This window comes from Mastigoproctus giganteus, chromosome 13, assembly GCF_048544385.1.
Source record: "Mastigoproctus giganteus isolate SK-2022 chromosome 13, ASM4854438v1, whole genome shotgun sequence".
NCBI lineage: Eukaryota > Metazoa > Arthropoda > Arachnida > Uropygi > Thelyphonidae > Mastigoproctus > Mastigoproctus giganteus.
This window is the reverse complement of record NC_143587.1, coordinates 22,079,322-22,101,356: the sequence shown is the minus strand read 5'-3', so window position 1 is coordinate 22,101,356 and position 22,035 is coordinate 22,079,322. Positions and strand designations below refer to the sequence as shown.

Sequence of the window (22,035 nt, the reverse complement as noted above, 5' to 3'; positions counted from 1 at the left end):
TAAATCAGGTAAGCATGGGGGCCAGGTAACGGGTCCCCCAAGGCCAATCCATCGACGCCCAAAACGCCTGTTCAAATGGTCACGAACACACCTTGAATAATGGGCAGGCGCCCCGTCATGTTGAAACCAAACGTTGCGTCTCACATTTGCTGGAACATCAAGTAACCCTGGTAGAACTTGATCCGATATTTAGCGGAGTTCGTGCGTGATGGTAACAGGTATGGGCCGACTAAGCAGTCACGACAATACCTGCCCACACATTTATTGAGAAGCGATGTTGTTCCGCATGGGGCGCACACCGTGTGGTTTGTCGTGAGCCCACACATGAGCATTGTTCTGATTGAATAAGCCTTCCCGAGTGAAAAAACCCTCATCCGTGACCAAAACATAGGCTGGAAAATTCAAGTCTTGAACACGTTCTTGGGAGAAACCACTGCGCAAAAGCCACACGTGAAGGACGATCTTGGGGGAGCAGTAACTGAACCCTTTGGAGATGAAAGGGGTTTAAGGAATCGTCGTGCCAGACACGGTGTTCACTGCAACGAGACATTCCTAAGGCAGAGGCAATGGCATGTGTGCTGATAGGATTATTCTGGATGGCATTCAACACACTTTCTTCCCTTGGCGGGAGTTCGCGTCGAACGTGGTCTGCCCGCACTACTCCTGTTACCTCTAAGTGACCCATAATCGCACAAATTTTGATGCACACGGGCAAACAAACGGTGGTCCGGTACATGTCTGTCTGGGAAGCGTTCTCCATAAATTCGTTGAGCGGCTCGTCCATTGCCCTCTGCTAATCCATACACTAGGTGTATGTCTGCCAGCTCACAGTTCGTATATCGATGCATACTCTTCGTGCGGCGACTACTGCTTGAATGAGTAAACCAGAAATTTTTCCTCTCGCGAACTGATGAACAACGCCGTGTACCACCTTACGGTGACATTTCCGGTTATAGATTCCTATGCGATTCACATTCCTTTGGATGTTACCTACTTTCCCTAAACGTTTGTACCAATATTTTTGAGACACCCTGTATATAAATTAAAACAAATGCCAGTAGCATAGCAAACGAATAGAGTAAAAGCAAAAAATCATAGCTAAAACAACAGGGGGAAAAGGGTATTACAGAAGGAGTTCCCCTAACATAAATTAGAAAGGCCAAAATATATAATACCAAATAACATAAGTAATTTATAATGTACCAATTAATTAATTTAGCTGTGCACAAGTCCTAATTATGTGAGATAGCACTAAAGGCAGAACCAAAGTTAACTACAACACTGGACCAACAAAACTATAAATAAAATAGACTGACCATTATCCCCCATTTTGACAGAGAACCACAAGGCAAATAATGGTCAGGCAATCACTGCATTTTTAATATTAGACAAATCCATGCGTAGACGAACCAAAGCACTAATCGTTCCACCAATGCAATGGATTTGAATAATGGTGGCCTCTATAACCCAATAAGAAATATTGGGTTATAGAGGGCAGCATGAGCGCTCATTTAGCATATCGCCTCACTGCTACCATGTAAAATAGATTGAAAACTAAATAATTATAATAGAATGAAAAGAAAATTAAAATTAGTATCGCAAGCATCAATGGCCGCATTAATGCATAAACCAGCACATGTTGCTTATAATAAAGTAAAAAAAAAACAAAATGCCAGTAACATGGCAAACCAGTAGAGTGAGAGTAAAAATAAAGCATACATAACAAAACAAAAGGGAGCGGGGAGATATATACACACACTCAGTGTTCACTGCATTCTGACCACCCCATTCGTAATGAACTAGTCCGCATAGCTCGCATTATAAAAAGCTGTAGAGCTTCCTATTTGCCTGAGTGATAAATTAGCATTTATGGGATGTAATGAAGGTGTCACGGAACTTCATTGTGGAATGTGTTCGTGCATGGGTTGTTTCCATATCAGAAAGGGTAAGTGTAAGTGTGTGTTGTTGTCTTACGGCACCAGGGGTTTCCCCCATCTCCGCGTTGCTTTCATTGTGGTGAACCAGTTCACTGGGAAATGCCAGAGATTTAAAAGTGTGTGGGAATTGTTCATGTGTTGTGTTCTGTACCGTTGTTCATCTGGTCATTTAGCCGTTGGACCCCAATTGAGGCCCAACGTTGTCCCACTTACGCCCCGTGGAGGCAGACCAGGAACCCAGTAGCTGTAGATTCACTCTGGCAGGTCCTGCCGCTTAATTTCCTGGGATTTCGGCGGCTAGGACCTTAAAAAAAAAATAAATAAATAAAATAAAAAAAAAAATAAATAAAATAAAAAAAAAAAAATAAAAATAAATAAATAAAAAAAAATAATAATAAAAATAAATATATAAGTAAATAAAAAATCTGCGCTGGGGTAATGTCGCTTTGGTTTGCTAGGCCGAGTTTTGGGCGTAAGGTAATTTTATCATATTTAGTTTTTGACGTGTGGGGCTTTCGCTATGATGAAGGTAGAGAGGGGAGGGAGACCGAAGATTGGGGGGAAAAGACAGAAATATGGGGCCAATAGAGTAGATAGCCCCAGTTTTCAGTGGGGCATGCCCATGCCCCACCAGAGTAGAAGTTTGGGGGTGGAGGAGAAGGAACAAAAAATGTCCCCTCCCCCCAAGGAAGTGGGAATAATAGGTGAAGAGGGCGAGGGTGTCCTCTTCAGATCGCCATCAAGCTGTTTGCAACTGTGCTGCGTTTAGTCTGTTCTCTACTGTCTGTGCTGCATTCCCCCGTCCTTGCTTTTCTCTTCCGTGTGATCAGCACTCTTCTTTTCCAAGTACTGGTCCTCTGCAAGGTTTCAGTTTTTTTGTCACATTTGGCGCCGATTTTTGTCAATCTCTGTGTACGTTGCTGTAGATAGCTATTAGTGTTTTTCTCCTGGTGAATAAGTCTTGCGCATACTGGGAGAGTGCCCTATATTCATCCTCAGTGTCCAGGAAGTGGTGCTCCAGTCCTTTTGGGAAGTATCTTAACCTTGTTATTAGTAGCCCTCTGAGGTCTTCATAGTGTTGACAATCATAGACTATGTGGCTCCAGCTTTCACTTTCTCCACATATGCAGTTGGGGTCCTCAACAAGTCGGAAGCCAAACAGCTTCTCCTTGTAGGGTCCGTGTCCGGTTAATAGTGTTGTCATATGGTACCCTGGGAAGTACCACGGTGGCTGCTTTGGGTATATTTTCTGGAGGTCTGGTAGAAATCTTTTTGTTACTTCGCCTTTTGTAGTCTCTGTCCATCTTCTCTGCCAAAGATCTAGGAGGTGGGTCTGTAGCCTATTTTTTTCGTGTTTTAGGTTGCCCGCCGGGTCAGTCGTGTATCCTTGGTGGGTAGCGGCCACTCCCCTGGCCAGCAAAAACAGTAGCCCGGCCTGAACTGCCTCCAGGTCCAGAGGGAGCGCTCCAGCAAGTACCTGCAATGCTGGGGTACTTACCGTGCTGCAGGCGCGCGTTGTTGATAGCAGTATGGTCCTTTGGGTCATTTCTAGTGTTCTTTTGTTGACTACCAGTGTCGTTTTTGGATACCAAACCGCTGCTGCATAGGTGATTGCAGGCAGGAAGGTTGTTTTATAGTAAAGCATCAGTGCTTTTTTCTTGAGTCCCCAATCTTTCCTTGTGATTCTGGTTACCAGTCCAGAGTATCCTCTGATTTTTCTTCTGATGTATTTCAGATGCGGCTGGAACGTCATGTTTTTATCTAGGATAACGCCCAGATACTTCAGTTGGCTCACAAATTTGATTGTTACATTGTTGATTTTAATTTGCGGGGGTCGTCGAAGTTGCAGAGTCCCCTTTAGCAGGATCGATGAGGTCTTGTCTGACGATATTTTCAGCTGGTTCTTTGATGCCCATTGCTGCAGCCGCTGCAGTGCCTGATTTGCCAGCGTCTCCAATTGGGCCCTGGAGTCCGCCTCTACCGTCAATGTCAAGTCGTCCGCGAAGGCGTGTACTGCCACAGAACCCAGGTCCGTAGTCAGGAATTCATCGAGGACCATTGTCCACAGAAGCGGCCCAAGCACCGATCCCTGCGGACATCCTCTGTGCACCTCTCTTGTTATTTTTTGATAGTGTACATTGATTTCCACTCTTCTTTGTGTTAAATAGCTTTCGATTACTTTGTAGAGGTTAAGAGGCACCTCAGCCTCCCTCAACCTTGCCAGGACGCTTGGCCACCAAAGTGAATCAAACGCCCCAGCAAAGTCAACAGAGATGAGCAGCAGATACTTTCGTCTACAATCCTGGAAAATCCTTAGCAAGTTTCCCAGTGCGTCCACGGTTGAGGATCCTGGTCTGAAGCCATACTGATTTCTGGCATGTAGGCCTGCCGCTTCATAGTGTTTTATAACTCTCACATGGAGTAATCTTTCAAACAATTTGCTTGCCACTGGGAGCAGTGCGATGGGTCGATATGAATCCGGAAATTCTGGATTTTTGGTAGGATTTTTCAGTATTAGTTTTAAATTTGCTGTTTTCCATGCAGTTGGGAAATGTCCTGTTTCCAAGCATCTATTGTATAGTGTTAGGAGAGGTGCGGATTGTATTCCACGGTTTTCTTCAGTATTTCAGGCTCAATAAGATCGAGGCCCGGGCATTTTCTATTTCTGACCCTACTAGCGGCCACGCTGAGTTCATCCAGGGTGAAGGGAGGCTCAATCGCCTGGTTTCTGTAGTTATCGTTTCTGTAGCATGTCTGTTTCTGACCTGGCATAGTTAACATATTTGGTTTTTGATATATTCTGTCGAGTATGTTATTCATCGACTGCTCCCAGGTTGTGGTGAGATCTCCCTGCCGAGTCCTAGTGGTAGAAATCACCTCCCCCCTAGGCAGTCTATTGGTTGTTACTTTGTAGACAATGCCCCAGGGGTCATTGTTCCCTGCTGTGGAGACCAAGGACTCCCAAGAGCGTCTTTTACTTGTCTTTATGGCGTCAGTGTACCGGTTTCTTATTTGTCTATATATTTGCCTCAGGGCTTCAACCTCATTTGCTGGCCATGTTCTTCGGGCCCTCTGGAAGTCCTTCCTACTCTTGTTCATTTGTCGCCGGAGCATGGCAATGTCCCGGGTCCACCAGGGGACTGCGCCCAGTCGGGGTTGTTTCTTCCTGATAGTTTGGTTGCTGATATCTATCATCAATTTAGTAATTGCCTTCTGCAGTTCGTTCGGATTATTCTGTGGATCTAGGGACGGAGGTTTGTTGTTAACCGCTGTAGTTAGTAGCTCTTTGTATTGGGGCCAATCTGCCTTGGCAACTGCGTATCTGTGGGGTGTTTGTATATTTGCTGTTGTTCTTGGCAGCGTTCTTGTTACTTTGCAGGTGATGACTCGATGGTCCGAGGTGGTCCAAGCGTCTTCCACCCTCCAGTCGGTCACGTGGTTCGCCAGGTTCCTAGTTGCTAGAGTGATATCGATGGTGGCCTCCCAGAGGGTGTTGCAGAATGTTGGCAGATGGTGCGGTTGGTTCAGTACAACAAATTGTGATCCTATCAGATAGTTTTCGAGTTGCTGCCCATTTGTTGTTCCTCTTCTGTCGGCAGTAACGCTGTGCCATAGTGGAGAGCGACAGTTTACATCCGCTCCTATAATTATTTTTTCATTCGGCAGAGTGTTTTGGAGACGGCGCAGGTAGTTGATTGTGGTCTCAATTTCCTGTCCTGGCCTGCTGTAAAGGGCCACTACATATAGGGAGCCTAGTGCTGTAATGAGCTGGGCACAGGCAGCCCAGGTCGTGCACAGTTGAGTTACTTTTGTTGCAGTGATTTTGGTGTTCCTGACTAGGACCGCTGCCCATGGGGTGTCCTCCTCCGTGTGGACGGCCTTATATTGCAGTGGATACCCCACCACCCGCTTTGCGTGAACGTATGGCTCCTGCAATATGATTATGTCGGTGTCTTCCTCATCGGCCCTGACCCGGATTTGGTCTGCCACTGTTTTGGCTCGTTGCGCGTTAGTCTGGATTATCTTAATCATTGCTATATTATACTTTTTATTTCTTGTCCCCATAATCGATTCTATTTTGGTATATGCTTTTGGCTTTAAGGTAGACTGGGCACTTCGGGTCCTTGATTGAATGCGCGTGTTCTATTTTCATTGCCTTACAGTTTGCGCAGGTGGCTTCCTTGTCTTTGTGTGGACAGTCTTTAAAGGCGTGTCCCTTCTCTGTGCAGTGTCCACAAGTTGGAACTGTCTGGGTGCAGACATGCGTAGTGTGTCCGAACTTGCAGCATCTAAAGCATTTCGGAACCACCACTCGCTCCCGGAATCGGTAGCTGCCCCACTCAATATATACCCTTGTTCTGTCCTTTAAGACTTGCCATGCTTCCGGTATAAGCTCCACACTCCAGTTGTTGTTTATTCCTCCTCTCGCCTTTATATGAAACTTTGTGGTTATTACTTCGTGTGTTTCTTTGTCTGGTATTTCCTTTTGCAGATTCCTGAGGTAGAGCTCTTCGGCCAGCTGGGCTGCTGTGACTTCTGGATTGACGTCATAGATTATTATTGACGGTCCCTTCCTTTTGGGCGGCTGGGCCGTTAATCCGAGAGCGTCTATTTTGGGGTTTTCTATGATACTTTGTATTTCTTGTCTAGTTTCGGTTTCAATTACTAGTCCTACGTCTCTCATTTTCCGTATTCCTTTTATTCTTGTATTTTTAAGGTCCTCCCTCATATTACTAATTACTTTTGTTTTTAATTCCTCACTAGAGGGGATCTTGCCAGTCTCCTTTGGTCGGAGTATCACCAGGTTTGGTGTTGGCAACAGTGTTTTCCTCTTCTGGTGCGTCTCTGCGGTTGGTTGGGTTTCCGTTGCTATTGGGATCCTCAGCGCTTCCGAGTATGTCGGGACGCGCTGTGGCGTTTGTTTTGCCCCGCATTCTTTATATGCTTGTAGCCGTGGTGTAGGAAGATTCGGTAGAGTGTCCAGCACCTTCTCAAGGATGGAGGTTCTTGTCTTAAGTTCCTCGTTAGTGGTTTTTAGTTTCTCGCTGTCGATAAGGAGGGCAGTGGTAATAGATTCAAGGGTGGCCCAGAGTTCTTGAACATAACTTGCCGCTTGTCTGTTGAATCGACTATTATCTTGATTAAGAAAGGTCACAAGATTCCTATGTAAAGCAGATATTATTTGATGGGTTGGAGAGTCTTCATCTATAGGTTTGTGAGTTGTAGGGTATGCAGAAGGTGTAGTTACTGTGACGGTTAGTTTTCTAGATTGGGGGAGGCCTTCTGTCCTCAGTCTGATCCAATGCTCTGCGTGGTCTCTCTGGTTGTTTGGCAGAGGAGGTCTTAGGAGTCCCTGATGGGGTAGGAATATTGGTTGATAGTTTGGCTGCAGATAATGTTCCAGGACTCTCTGCTAGATTAGGGGAGGGCCCTAGAGCTGCCTGGGAGGCAGGAGCACTTATAGCTGTTGGAGAGAGAGTGGTCTGTAATTTCCCAGTGTAGGGAGAGCTTGCCTGTGAAGGTTGCAGAGTAGGAGGGACAGGGGCTAGGCGAACTACTACTGGCGTTGAAGTGTTAAATTGAAACTTAGATGAGATCACAGGGTCAGATTCATCAAGAGGCACTTTGTTGAGAAATTCTAGTATGGTTTGAGGAGACCAGGGTGTTCTGGTTTTTGCTCTCCTCTTACTTTTCTGTTTCTTTTTCTTGGACTTGTTCACTTTGGGAGGCTGGAGGCCAACTTGGTCTGAATCGTCTGCTACAGCATTCTCGTCAGCCGACGATGAGGATGTTTCTCTTGAGCTCATGTCTAAGGGTTGTATGGTTTGGGTCAAAGACCAATAAAGCTATAATAAAGCAATTGTAAGGGGTTGCTCCTGAGTAATTTGATTTCTTCTGAAAGGTCTACCGGAGGTTTAACGGGGTTGAAATTTTTTACGCCTCAAGAGGACTGAAAAAGCCGCCGAACGAAAGCGTCAGGCCCGTGTGATGATCTGAAGCCGCACATCAACGCCTCGAAAATCCCCGAGTTATCCCCAGAACACAAGTGGGGGGAAGAAGTAGCCAGCGGTGAGCGTGGCCCTAGAGAGAGGAACCGACGGCGTAGCCAACTGCTTTTGTTCTATAGTCGGGAATTGGAAGTACTGTATTGATAAAATCAGCCAAGAAATAAATAAAACATTACCTGAGGAAGATGCAGGCGATTTGGCATTATTACCGGACAGATCATCTTTAGAACATCTTTCTCGAAAATCAAAACAGTATAACCGCACAAATTATTAATTTTAATCGGAGCTCATTCGTAGGCTGCCACACACTATACGCGCACGAATTTGCTCCAAATCAAAACTACGTACATATCGTATTCTCAGCAATATCCACTAGGCCTAACTGTCAACAATACGTGTTTGACTACAGCAAAGCGTTAGCAGAATGCTAAGCCTAAAGGGATTAGGTCTATGACGAGAGAGTACAGTCCAGATAACCCTCGTAATAACAAAAATTTTTCACTCACTTAATCCAATTGCGAAGTTCTTTTAGCTGGTACATTTTTCCAGTGGAAGAAAACACTTTAAACACATTAAAATAACTCAACATTCAGGAGCTCCAGAACACGTGGCTACACTGAATGACGGCCATTTGCAAACTCTCTATCAGAAAGGGTATGTCTTATCGGTTGCCCACTGTGATCAGCGTGTACAAAGAATGGTTTCAAACCACATCCCACCTACAGAACAAATGATGATGCGCTGCATACCCAGATGGGGCTCTACAGCAAAGACACGAGACAGTCTGATCGTCAATGACAAATGCTGTGGTATCAACATGCTGGTTGAACACTGGAACCCAGTGTTCTGACCGGATGAGTCCAAATACTTGGTGCACCACACAGACTGGATTCCGTGTGTGACATAAGTCCATTATACGTGGTGTCCACTATCTGGGCTGGTAGCAGTGATTGCTTAATATAGAACATATTTTCTTGGTAAGATCATTGGTTGGTGCATATGGACCGATGTTTCACTGGTGATACCCAAAATAAATATATGGGTAGATGTAATCATTTACAGGAGACCCTAATATCATAATTTGGTGAGATCTACAGCAGCACCGTAACGAAGGCTGCTTTTAATTGTCTTAGACAAGGTTGACATGGAGGTCATCGCCACTTCTTTATTATAGAGAATGAACGGTTGAATGTAAGTTAGAAGAAATACAGTTATGTACAAATTTATTTGATGTCATAGTTAAGGGGCAGCCGTTCCCAATTGGGGCATGGAGCAGCTACTTACATATGTGGATAAGGTGAAAGGTTCCAGGCTTATGAAGATGAAGCTAGTGTTAGAATGCCAAGGTATTGGGAGAAATATCCTGATTATGATAGGAAGGAAGGGGAGGCATTACAAAGAACAGGCAAATAAAGTTATTTTGAGGGGCTGCAGAAGGCATACAAGTTAACTCTAGGCAGGAGGTGAAGGAAATAGTTGTTGACAGGACTTTACTGATATTAAAATTAGGAATTTAAGGGAGAAATTGTAAAGACTGAAAGGTCTCAAGATTTAAAGAAATTATAACTTCTGAATCTTTAGTTAACAAAGGGATTAAGCATGCTAAGCCAAAGTTAAATAATCCCTCATTTTTTTTTTATTTGATAAGGATCTGTCAAGGGAAGGTTTTTTTTTTTTTTTTTAAGGACATGTATAATAAAAACTTTCAAGAACGTGCTATTGATGAAGTCGAGGTTCAGCAAGGTGTTATGTTCGTTTTAGTACAGGTAAGCAATCACGGTTATCTAATTGGGTAGTAGGTGTGACACCTAAGTTGTTTCATATTTTGATGAACTATTAACAGAATATTTCACCGGTTGATGAAAGTCATCTACCACCTAAAATGCAAAGCATCACGAGAAATTTAAAACTCAAGTTCTCTTGCCAGGGAAAGAGCTTCTGTTCCGCATTTGAAATCGACAGTTGTTTCGGAAACATCAATTAGTGCGTCATAAATGTCGCCTGTTTGGAATCTAAGAGCTTTGACACTTTCAACCCTGCATTCCCATCTTGTTTCCGATAGTTCCTTGATTGTAAGATGTTTTACATGTACCTTTAAAGGATTCCAGCTTTGTGTAGATGCGGAAAATAATACGTAGATTTGTTGTATAACACCAAGTACTGACTTCGCAGAATTTGATGATCCAGCCATGTCAATAAAACAAAATTCAAATTGTGGCATCCACAAGAAACATAAAATGCCCTCCGATTGATTTTTCTTACTCTTGCTTGTACCCCTTTGTTACAACCTTTCATATTAGAACCATTATCATAAGCTTGACCGCGGAAATTGGTAATCCTAGTTTTTTTCAACTTTTCCAAGAAAACTTCTGTTAAGACAGATCCCGTTGTCTCACTAACAGGTAAAAATCCTACAAAGCGTTCAACGATTTCTACAGATTTCCCAATTATTTCAACGAAACCTATTACTACAGCCATCTGCTCTTGATGGCTAGCATCTGGAGTGCAGTCTAAAATCACGGAGTAATATTTTGATTTGTACTAGCTCTTATTTTTTTCTAAGACGTTCTTGCTAATTAGATGAATAAACTCATTTTGCATTCTTTTACCTAAGTAATGATCATGAATTTCAGAATTGTTGATTCTCCGAATGTGTTCACCTAAAACAGGATCAAGCTTCGTAACTAATTCCACCAGTCTCAAATTCCGGTTGTTACGAGCATGTAGCTTTTCCTCGCTACCACGGAAAGCCATGTTTTTTCTGTGCCAGAAACTGTACGATAGCTAAAATACGTTCTAGTACACCGCGCCAATGTAATTTTTCTTTCGCGATCGATTTTTGCAATTCCTTATCAAGTGTTTGATTTGTTTAAACGATTTTCAAACTCAATCCTTTGACTATGTTTCGTTGAAAATTCATGTTCTCTTATCAGTGTACAAAGGTTCTTCCAGTCTTTAAATCCAATACTTGAAAATTTGTTTTTTGAATCAGAAAACAACTTGCAACAGCAGTCAAGATTTTTAGAATAAATCAGCCAAACGACGGTCGATTAATTCAACATTTAAAAGTTTCCGAGTGTAGTATGATAGAAAAGTGCCTATTATTCTCATCCAGAGGAAAATCAAAGTTAACAACCCTATTTGAACCTTTATCAATCACAAAGACTAGTTGACTATTATTCAGAAGTACTGGCCACACTCCAAGTGCATATGATTCTGATTTTTCAAACTGAGTTTCTGTTAAGGATGTAGATAGAACTAATATCATTACTGGTGGTTTTGTAAGTGGAGTTGTGTTCAAGCGTTCTTCAAATCGTGAAGCTTCAATGGTGTGTTTTTTTCGGATCCAATATCTTCTGTTGTTGCGGGCAAATACTTCAAAATAGCGCATTTTTGTCTTGAAATCAATGCTTCCTGCAACTTTTTTTTTTCTCTTTCGTTTCTGTGTACCTGATTCAAACTTTCTTCCTCCCATGTAAGACATTTAATGGTGTGTCAAATCAATTAAAGGAATCCTGCAAAGAAAGCATGTTTAATCTAATAAAATTAAAATCCACTTAATTTTTATATAATAAAAATATTTCCTCGAATACCAATGTTTACTTGCAAGAAATCTTGTTTATAATTATTTTAACCCCATTTTTTATTAAATATTATTGAAATATTTCTTTACTTTTCCTTGCTAATAAACTTAATTCATTTCAAAATCCAGTAAAATTGTTTTAAAACAGGATATTATACGAATATGTTGAATTCCTAACCTTTTTCCGTAGTTGATTTTATAAGAATATAAATGGTAAATATTCACGTCCAAAAAAATGCTATTACAATTTTTTTAAAGAAATGAGTTATTTCTAGGTAATAATAAACTTGGGAGAAATTTCATTATTAATTTGTTGTTATTTTTATTTAAAATAACATTACGAGGAATTTTATAAGTTTAGTTTCTTCAAACTGTTCATTGACACCTAGGTAGGTGTTCCTTTCTCCTGAAGGACTTTATTATTAATAAGGAAATTAAATTGATATTTGGGCCTTCCCTTAAACTACAAATTGATCTTTCGAGGAGTATCTCGCCACTAATGAATGCGGATTTGCGATTGAAATATAATTCGATTTATTAAAAAAAATTGTCTCAAAAAGAAGACTGAATCATTAATTTTATTTTAACCATACGAATAACTCGTCATTCCTAGATTGTATCATCTCGAATTACCAACAGCCACCTTTACCGTAAGGCGCAAGCCGAGGTCTTCACTCTCGACGGGGCCTCACTTTAAAGCGCTCAATAACATCTTTATGAAAAACAGTCTAGTTACCAATGGCGTAACTATCGTTGTGCAGGGGTGCAGTGTACCCGGGCCCATGAACGGTCACCATTTTTGTGACTTTAGAAAGGAGGCAGTAAAACAAACGAGGGAACGTGAGAGAAAACAAACATTACGATTTTTGCGAAAAGAAAGTGTGGCAGAGTTAATAGTAATTCCATTCATCCGAACACTTATTACTCGGTCATCATTATTTAACCCAAGAACTTGCATTTGCCTCTGTGAAGGGGGGGGGCCCTTGAATTGGAGGCTCTAGCTGGCCTATGACTAAGGCCGAGCCTGCGCAGAATGTTTTGTTTAGAGCACAATATGCGGCTAAGTGTAGGAAAAAAAATTCAAAGGGTGGCATGGTGTAATTCTGATTTGGCTCTAATAAGAAGGGAGGTATTTCTTGCTAGGAGACATCAATCATATCAAAGATATAGGTCACTGGGGTCATTAGATTCTGAATATTTTAGGGACGTGTACAGTAATAAAAAGAGATTATATCACAGAACGATAGTGATTAGAGTAGTTAATAAACTTGAGTCATGGAAACCTTTGGTCCAGGGGATGGAAATGCTAACCTCTGGGGCTTTTTTTACAAATTAGTGGTAAACAAGTTGCAATCGAACCCCTTACTATCAACAATAAGACCGGAGATTGCCTTACAACTGTGCAGTTGATAGCTGACAATCATTTTTCCTAATGATTGTCAGCTACAGAGGAACAAACAGGGGTAAGTAGGTTGAATTCTGATTATTCTGGCCCTAATGACCAAACTTTATTTACTGAGCTAGGAGTTAAACGTGTCAACATAAATGTCAATAAAACACCAGCGCTAGATCTTATAGAAAATAGCGTGATTATGAAGATGTTGGAAGTTCATCCCCACTTGGTAAACACATTTAATAAACGTTATCTTGCAGGACTTTCCTGGGTTTTGGAAAAGAAGTGATCCAAAGAGTTGGGCAACAAAGATATTGACTTAACATAGCAAAAATTTGAGGTTGTTGTTAAGAATGACTGATTAGTTGAATGAAATTGGGTTTCAGCTGTAATATCAGTATGGCTTTAAGAAGCAATGTTCATCTGAGGATGCTGTCAAAGATCTGGTGGATTACATAAATCAGTCAGCGGACTGATATATAGACTTCGAGGGTGCCTTCGATGGCATAAGCGCATGCTCTGCAGCAGCTTTTATGTCCTTATCTTCTGTATAGTTATGGCCACTTATTTCAAAAGCAGGAAAGTGGTTATTAGATCTCAGCATATGGCAAGTCGTGAGTTCCCCAATGGCTCAGCCCTGACCCATCTTCTGGAATGTAGTGTTAATTTTGTGGATACAGGAGGATATTAGTAACTGTCATCGGGGCCAGATTTCCCATTAGCCACAGTGCATAGGCCTATGAAATGTTTAGGGCCTAGGAAGGAAAAAACGACAGTTCACTCTTTCTCGTTCTCTAACGAAAAACGAGCTGAGAAAACGTGGGCAATTAACTCTAGGAGCTTCAATTCAATAAGCATACGCTATCTAACGACTCTTCTCAAAACTAGAAGAATCATGATGGTCGCTCTGTCAACTAAGGTAGTTTATCATTTATGGTTGAAACTTGAGACACGTAATAGCAGTCTGTTAAAATAGAAGAAACATTTTATCCCCACCCTTTTAGCACATTTCGGAATAAAAGTGCCTAGGGCCTATGAACACCAAAATCCAGATCCGACTGTCATTGTGTTGCTTAGTGGTTTGGGTACCTGGAAGGTCCAGACGGGATATGCAGGAGACTGCGATGTGGGCCAAAAAAAGCACTAACTTTAAATATCTACTACAAAAAGTCATGATACTGTTCAAAGGTAAATTAGATAGAGGCCTCCAGTAGTTTTTCTAGATGCGAAACATATACCAATGGTTGCTCATACAAAACATTTGGGTATAGTAGTTGAGAAGAACTTGTCATTTAAGCTACATCTAGAACATTTAAATCAAAATTAATTTTTCTTCAGCTGTTATCTGGATACCTAGAACTGATTGGGGGTTGGAGGGCCTTTGTGTTATATTACAAGACTCTTTCTGCCATATTGTAACATATGGTTCTAATGTTAAATTTAAACAAATTTCTTTCAATTCAGAGACAAATGATCCTTTCGTTTAAAATTTTTAGAACAGTGTCCAACGCTATGCAGGTTCTGTTGGGCTTTCTGCCACTTGACTTCTGTGTGGCTTATAGAGCCTTTACTTATAATCTAAGGAAGGTATGTCGTTAGAATTCATAGGATTAAAAGATATAACAATGGAATATGGAAAGGCAAAAAAATTGAGTCAACTGCTGGAAGTATGGCAGCAAATATGGGAGGAGAGTGATATTGGATATGTCACCAAACTCTTCATGCCTAGGGTATCTTTAGATAAGTCAATGTATGGTCTTTCCCTAAAATGAAAACTTACTTTCTGATTGGTCATGGAGCTTCTAATTTTAAATTAGAAGGTAGTTAGCATTAGATAGTTAGTCAAAATTCATTAATCGCTGGGTGTATGTCTGTAAATTGAATGTTCTTTGGTTTAGTTGTTTTCTGGATGAAAAACAGTTTGAGGAGGAGAAAAAAACAATGCCCCCCCCCCCCCCCCCGAGACTAACTGAGCCACTTGTTAGAAGATACTCATAAAAAATCTTTTGTATCACTGACTGTTTGGTGTGGCTGTATAATCTGCCCACAGAATACAAAGAGGGAGATATTTAAAAGAAATCTAAATCAAAAATGATGTTATTAGTACTCGCATGGCACCAGTCACACTCATCACAAAGTTACACAGCACCACTTTTCTTCAAAGCCTTTTTAAAATTTTATTTGGAGCCTACAGCCTTTTCTCCATTGACTAATGAATTGTTTTTATATTCATTATTTCAACTAAACATTTATGTTGAATAAAAAAGCATCAATACAGAATTATGCATTATCAAGATGATAAAACTATTTAATATTTGTTCAGCAAAAATTAATTTTAAGTATTCAACAAAATTTACTCGTTTTCTTTTTTAGTGTTATTGACTTGGCAATGATTTTATTGCCTGTTCAAATTTGTTTTCTTTCCACTCACATCACAGGGAATACTGATCATTCATAGGATCAAGTATTACTGTTCTTCAATTTGTTGGAAATAAACAATGTGCACTTATCCGATGCATTTACTCATAGATTTAAAAACCGCCAAAGGTTAACAGGACACCACAGCCTGCTGACCAGCAACTGCCATTTTTATTAGAAAAAATTTAAACGCATTCTTAGGCAAGCGCCTCAAAGCTACGTAGGCGTTTACTGATGTATGGGTTAGTGCAATCGCTTCATTTTTGAAGTGAAACTTCTTTAGGCATGCTCCAGGCCGTTTTCAGATGGGAGTGGCTTGCATTCGTTGATTGACAAAAAACGCAAAGAAAATGTGGCCGTTGCCATAAGTAAACGCATTACAGGCATTCTGAACAGCCAATTATCGTACTAGGATAAATGTCCCTGTTTTCCTATGATTACTGAAGTTGAGCAGCGTTAGGCCTGGATTGGAAAGGTAACCACCTGCAAATACTCGGTGTAGATTATTTGCCTTCCTTTTTTTCTTTTGCTAACCTACGGAAAATATTATTCCGATTTTCACGTATCATTTAATTTTGTTAATTCGTAGGGTAACAAAGTAAATCTGTGCTTTCTTTACTTTTAGAGCCAATGGATAATATTTCTCAAATTTCAGTTAATTTGAATCAGTTAATCGAATTAAAATTCAATTCGAAAACGTGATCACAATGATCGGTGCTTACTACATATTGTATAGTGAACGGTATTTTGTTATGGGATGTCCCTCGTAGTCACTTGATCGTACCGTGAACCAATCGTAAAGCAGGCCCCGCTGTAGTGAGCATTATATAAGGCTTATAGAACAAGTGCAATCAATCTGTGGATTGACAAAAATTGAAGAAAATACGACACGAAATGATTCATATCCCACCATCATTGTACCAGGCACGAGAGACGCATGACCTAAGCAGTACCCCTGCTGCTTGCGTCATGCTATTTCTTTCATCATTCTCCACTTTATTTAATAAAAAATTTCGGCAAGAAAAAAATTTCTAGCATGTCGAAGACTAATAATGAGCGTTGTAAGGCATATAGAGCACGTGTACGTTCAATCCGACCACCTCCATTCAGTACGAAGGAGATATCATCTAAGCTATTTCGAGATATCATCTAAGCTAATTACAGCATGCGATGGAGTTGAACAGAGAAGATCCATCCACGTCTTCAGTCATCCATCTCCCCAGAAACAGAAGTAAATTTGGAAGGAGCCATAGCAGTTGATACTGCAAATGAAAACAATGTCTTCGAAGCCCAGTCAGTCGTAAAAGAAAAGCGAAGCCAAAACCAACAGCTAGAAGTACTCCAAATCGTTCAGCACGTAATACAGTCAAAACAGGATTTTAAGAAACACCAAAGCATCCATCAGCAGTTTAAACGTGCATTCCTGGATAATGATTTCGGTTCAGGCTGTGCCATTTGATTGTTCCACTTTGGTTCAAGAACTATGAAGATTGTAGCAGTCCAAGATCACACTCTTCTTTAAACAGCATTTCCAAACGAGGATGTAAGACAAAAGTTGGCCTGTAACAGCTGTCGTGGCTCTCTCAAGAACACAGTGATTCTGGCTCTATAAAAGTAAAATGGCTTTAAACATTATCCCATGCCGAAACTAATTTGGTAATGGAACGTCTCATATTTTAGAATTATTATCCGATTATTAATAACAAGAAACTGTGGGGTCACCCCGGGATGGCAGTGTGCTACGAGTGTGTGAAATTTACATACTGAGGTGCGTGGAACCACATGTACATGCGTGCTCGACCCGAGATATTAACAGAATTGAACTTGTAGCATGAAATCTCTCTTCACCTCCTGGCCAGCAGCTGCAACCGGGTGTCTCCTAGGAGAAATAATGATAATATGTCTGAAGCTCCCATTCATGCAGATTCGTCGCATTCAGCATTGATTTTATGGGTAGCAAATTACAAAGTAGTAAAATTGGCATAGTTTTATACATCTCACATTGTGGAAACTATTCAAAATGCAAAATTTACCTACTTGGTCGTGTTTTTTTTTTTTTTTTTTTTCATGTATAAAAATGAATAGATTACAACCCATAAGTCAGTAAGCTGCAACACAGCTTGAGGCTCTTGCCCAAGAATGCTTTTAAGTTTTTTTGCAATCGTACACCGTCGGGCATCTCTCATATTGTGGCGTTAACTTCACAATTGGGTTGTCACTATTCCAACACACCAGGGTACCTGATGAAAGGACAATAAGCCTTGAAACGGTGCCGTCATCTGCCAAGAATAAGTAAAGTCTTCTCCATTGGTGGGTGGGGCGTTACTTGAGATAGTGCAATATCCTGGCAACTTGTTGAAGATTCTCATAATGAGATGTATTTAAAATGATGCAACTGTACTAACCAATCCATTAGAGGAAAATTTATGAAGCGATTATCATTGGTTAGTTTGGCCTGTGCCAATTTAAAGTCTGTCTTTCTACCATACTACTTCAATTACATTAGCCAACAAAAATTGTCATACCTCTGCAATGAAAATATGTGATTCTAGAGGAAATAAGCACAGCGTGCTTATTTTCCTATCTCGAAGTCTATCTCATCAACATCAAAAGATGAGCAACCTTTAATGTTAAAATAAAGGGATATATACATATAATTCAATTTTGTAATGTCTCAGCGACCTTGATACTACTTTTCCATCATGGAAATATCTTGATGAAACCGCTCCTTTTGTTCATAACTCATCTCCCAAATTTTTGGATAAAATTAGGTGGGAATGAGTTAAAATGAATGAACTACATTCGACAGCCCATATTTTTGTAGAATTCGAGTAAATTGGACACCGATATTTGTTTTCTTTCCTATTATCCAAAAAAAACCTGTACTACTGCTTAAATGTTCGCCAAGCTGACAATTCAACCTCCTTTAACTGAGTTTCAAACACTTCGTCTTTCAGGAGTTTCCTAATTTGGAGCCCTACGAAAATTCCTTAAGTTTCCATATGTTAAATTAGGAAACACTTAAAGTATATTTATCAATTTATAAATTGATATGCTTACAAAAGTGATAAATCTACCGTTTTGCAGTGAAACAGACTTTTTCGAGTGTGTTAATGAAAGAAAGTGACTTTATTGTGGACAAGATCTTTCTAACCCCTACAAAAATATGGCTACAAATAACAAGAGAAATGTGAAAATATCAAAGAAGGTGATGACATTAGCGAATAAAATTAAGTTATTACATAAAATTTCTAATGGTGAAAGTGTCTCCTCAGTGGCAAAACATAAAATCAATGAGTCAACGGTACGATCAATCAAGAAATCGGAAGAAAAAATCCGCCGTAGTGTCCGTGAAAACGCGCTAATTGCTTCAAAAATTTGCTCTGTAACTCGTGATGTTAAATTAGAAAAAAATGGAAAAAGCTTTAAATCTGTGGATAGAAGACCGAACTCAAAATAAAACTCCATTCTTGAAAAGACAAAACTCCTTTATCAACACTTTAGCGAAACTGGTGATAGCACTGGGGGATAAGTTTTTTGCTAGCAAAGGCGCTGGTTTGAAAGATTTGTTCGAAATTTCTAATAAATATTAAATTGATTTTTATTTTCATTTCAATGCCATATGCTTGCATTTCACTATGTACATGTGTAAAGTGCTTGCGATGGCATTGTGGTCACGAAATGAGATAAGGACAGTTTTGCGGTATAATTTCGTGCGTGGTTTAACCATAGACCAGTGCTTAGAAGAAATGACTCTTGCACTAGATGATGATTGTCCACATCGTACAACGATATTCAGGTGGTATAGAGAATTCCAAAGGGGAAATTTCACTCTGGAGGATTCTGAGAGGCCGGGAAGGCCACGAACGTCAGTTACGGAGGAAAACGTTACTGCTGTGAGGAAAATGCTTGACGAAAACAGGCGAGTGACCTACCAACAGATAGAGGATACTTTGGGCCTAAATGCACCAGCAATTCGTTCGATTGTGCAAGATCATTTGCACGTGAAGAAACTTTGTTCTCTCTGGGTGCCGCATCAACTGACTGAAGAGCAGATGACACGACGTGTGACTTGGTGCCGGGAGATGTTAAAAAAGTTTGATAAGGGACAATCTCGGTATGTGAACAACATCGTGACAGGTGACGAGACTTGGCTGTACTATTACGATCTGCCGACCAAGGCTCAAAACAAAGTTTGGGTCTTTGATGATGACGACACACCCGTAATTGTCAGAAAATCCCGATCTGTAAAGAAGAAAATGATAGCTGTATTTTTCAAATCGAGTGGAATTGTGGAACGTGTCGTTTTGGACACGCAGAAGACAGTCACAGCTAAGTGGTATACTGAACAATGCCTGCCTAAAGTCATTGGATCTATGAAGAACCTGCGGCCAAAGTCAAGAATGGACACCTGGTACCTCCATCACGATAATGCTCCAGCTCACCGCGCCAAAGCCTGCACCGAATATTTGACCACGACAGGACTGAAACTTCTGGAGCACCCTCCCTACAGTCCAGACCTTGCTCCCTGCGACTTTGCACTGTTCCCGCATGTGAAAATGAAGCTAAAAGGGAGGTGGTTTTCCAGTGATGAGGACCTTCTACGGGCTTGGGACAACGAGTGTGCTTTACTCCCTAGTGAAACTTGGCAGAACTGGTTTAAAGATTGGTTTCGGAGGATGGTTAGTTAGTTAGTTAGTTATTTGGTTTTTAGGAGCATTAGCAACTAAGGCCATATTGCTCCGGGATATGCGGTGGTCATTCCCTGACCTTTCCACATCCTCCGTATTTGGTGGCGACGGGCTCGAACCCCGGTCTAATCAAGAAGCCTGTGCTATGCACCGCTGCTCCTTCCCACCTGGCTACGGAGGCGCCTTCGGAGGATGGAGAGGTGTATTGAATGTAGAGGAAATTACTTTGAAAAAATTAAATAAACAAAGCTGTATTGCAAAACTTTCCTAGTACCCTTTGTACATACATAGACAAAATTTTAGACTAGTTTTTCTTATATATTTCATACTTTGGAAAGGAACCCATTTATTACTATGGGTGCCATAACTCGGTATTCGCGACATTTCTCAGGAACGTGGTTTACTGTAGTATGCAGAACCTTAGACATGCTTTCTTTAAGTCAAACTGAATGAAACACAGGAACTGATGAGAATTAGTTTTTTTTTTTTTAAGGAATCTATGAAAAAACGCCATTCATCTGAGTGGCGAATTCATCAAAGTCCAATGTCTTTGCAAAAACTGTCCTTTGTAGCAAAATATTTCGAAAACTTCATGCCTTTTTCGAAACACTGAAATCTTTGTTCTGTTGTGAGTATACCCAATTGCTGTAACCTAGAACCCATCAGTTCAGCTTGTTCTTTCAGCAAATTTGTCTATAACTAAATCATTCAACTCGTATTGTTTGATTCAATGTACCGCACTACCTGAACTTACTGGTTGATAGTCGATACCTTGAAGTGGGAGGAGGGGCTGTTTGTTTGGAGGATAGATTTACAACCCTGAGAACATGTCAGGATCAGTTAATATTTGGAAAACCTATCAATCCTCAGAAAAAATGCTAAGTGTGCTCTCTTCAAATTGTTGTATTGGAATTTGAACCTAAGAACCATAGGCAGAAGTTTGAATATTTTTATTACAAAAAAAAAAAAAACACCAAGGCCATCAGCTGCTAAAATTAAGATAATTATTAAAATAAATCAGTATGTCATACATTACTGGCTAGATTATGTGAAATTGGCATATTTTGATGAAATGCAACTCCATCTATATTTAATAACTGTGACGTTATGTGAAAGTATCATGATTTTTGAAATCTGTGCATAAAAATTGGTTGAAAACAGCATTTAAGTTCGTGGTGGTAAAAATCGTGTTGGCTAGTTTATTTTTGCATGTGCATTGCTGTCCCAAATATACAGGGTGTTTCAGTTAAACGTTTCAGAACTTCTAAGAGGGGTAGGGTACATCCTGACAACTCGAAATCATATAGCAATGTGGGGTCGGAAATGCTTTCCTGAAGCGGTGTTGTACACAGAAGTCGTCGTGCAGCACAGATTCGATTTTCGGTCAATGTATGGGCCGGTATTATGGGAGATCACCTCATCGGACCTTACCTGTTACCGTGTCGTCTAACCGGACCTATCTACTTGATCTTTCTGCAGCAAGTATTGCCACAACTTTTGAGAGATGAACAGATTTCTGCATCGACGCAACAGACAATGTGGTTCCAACACGATGGAGCCCCTGCCCATTATAGCGGAGATGTTCGTAACTACCTGGATGTCACATTTGGTCAACAGTGGATCGGACGTGGTGGTCCCGTGCGTTGGCCTGCTCGGTCACCCGACCTATCATGTCTTGATTTTTATTTCTGGGGTCATATGAAATCGCTAGTTTATGACACCCCTGTTGACAATGCTGAGGAGCTGGTTGCAAGAATTGCAGTAGCTGCCGAAGAAATTCGAAATTCGCCTGGAGTATTCCAGAATTTCGGATGTCCATGCGTCGGAGATGTGAGGCGTGCATTGTAGCCCGTGGAAGAAACTTCGAACACTTACTTTAATCCATGTACCTTTTGCTTCTTTTCATGTATTATTAAAACGATTTCTCACTTACAGTCTCTTTTCTTTATGGTGCTTCTGTGTACAACACCGCTTCAGGAAAGCATTTCCGACCCCACATTGCTAT

The 22,035-nt window shown here is 40.7% G+C and overlaps 1 protein-coding gene across 1 annotated transcript; it reads right to left on the bottom strand.

Annotated features, from left to right (window-relative positions):
* Positions 1 to 9,753: 9,753 nt before the first annotated feature.
* Positions 9,754 to 10,699, bottom strand: LOC150075855 (zinc finger MYM-type protein 1-like). The gene is made up of 3 exons (XM_090387907.1): positions 10,555 to 10,699; positions 10,208 to 10,455; positions 9,754 to 9,822 (listed from the first exon to the last, which is right to left on the bottom strand). Exons 1-3 carry the CDS (start codon positions 10,697 to 10,699, stop codon positions 9,754 to 9,756), a joined length of 462 nt encoding a protein of 153 aa, XP_090244033.1.
* Between the last annotated feature and the right edge of the window lie 11,336 nt (positions 10,700 to 22,035).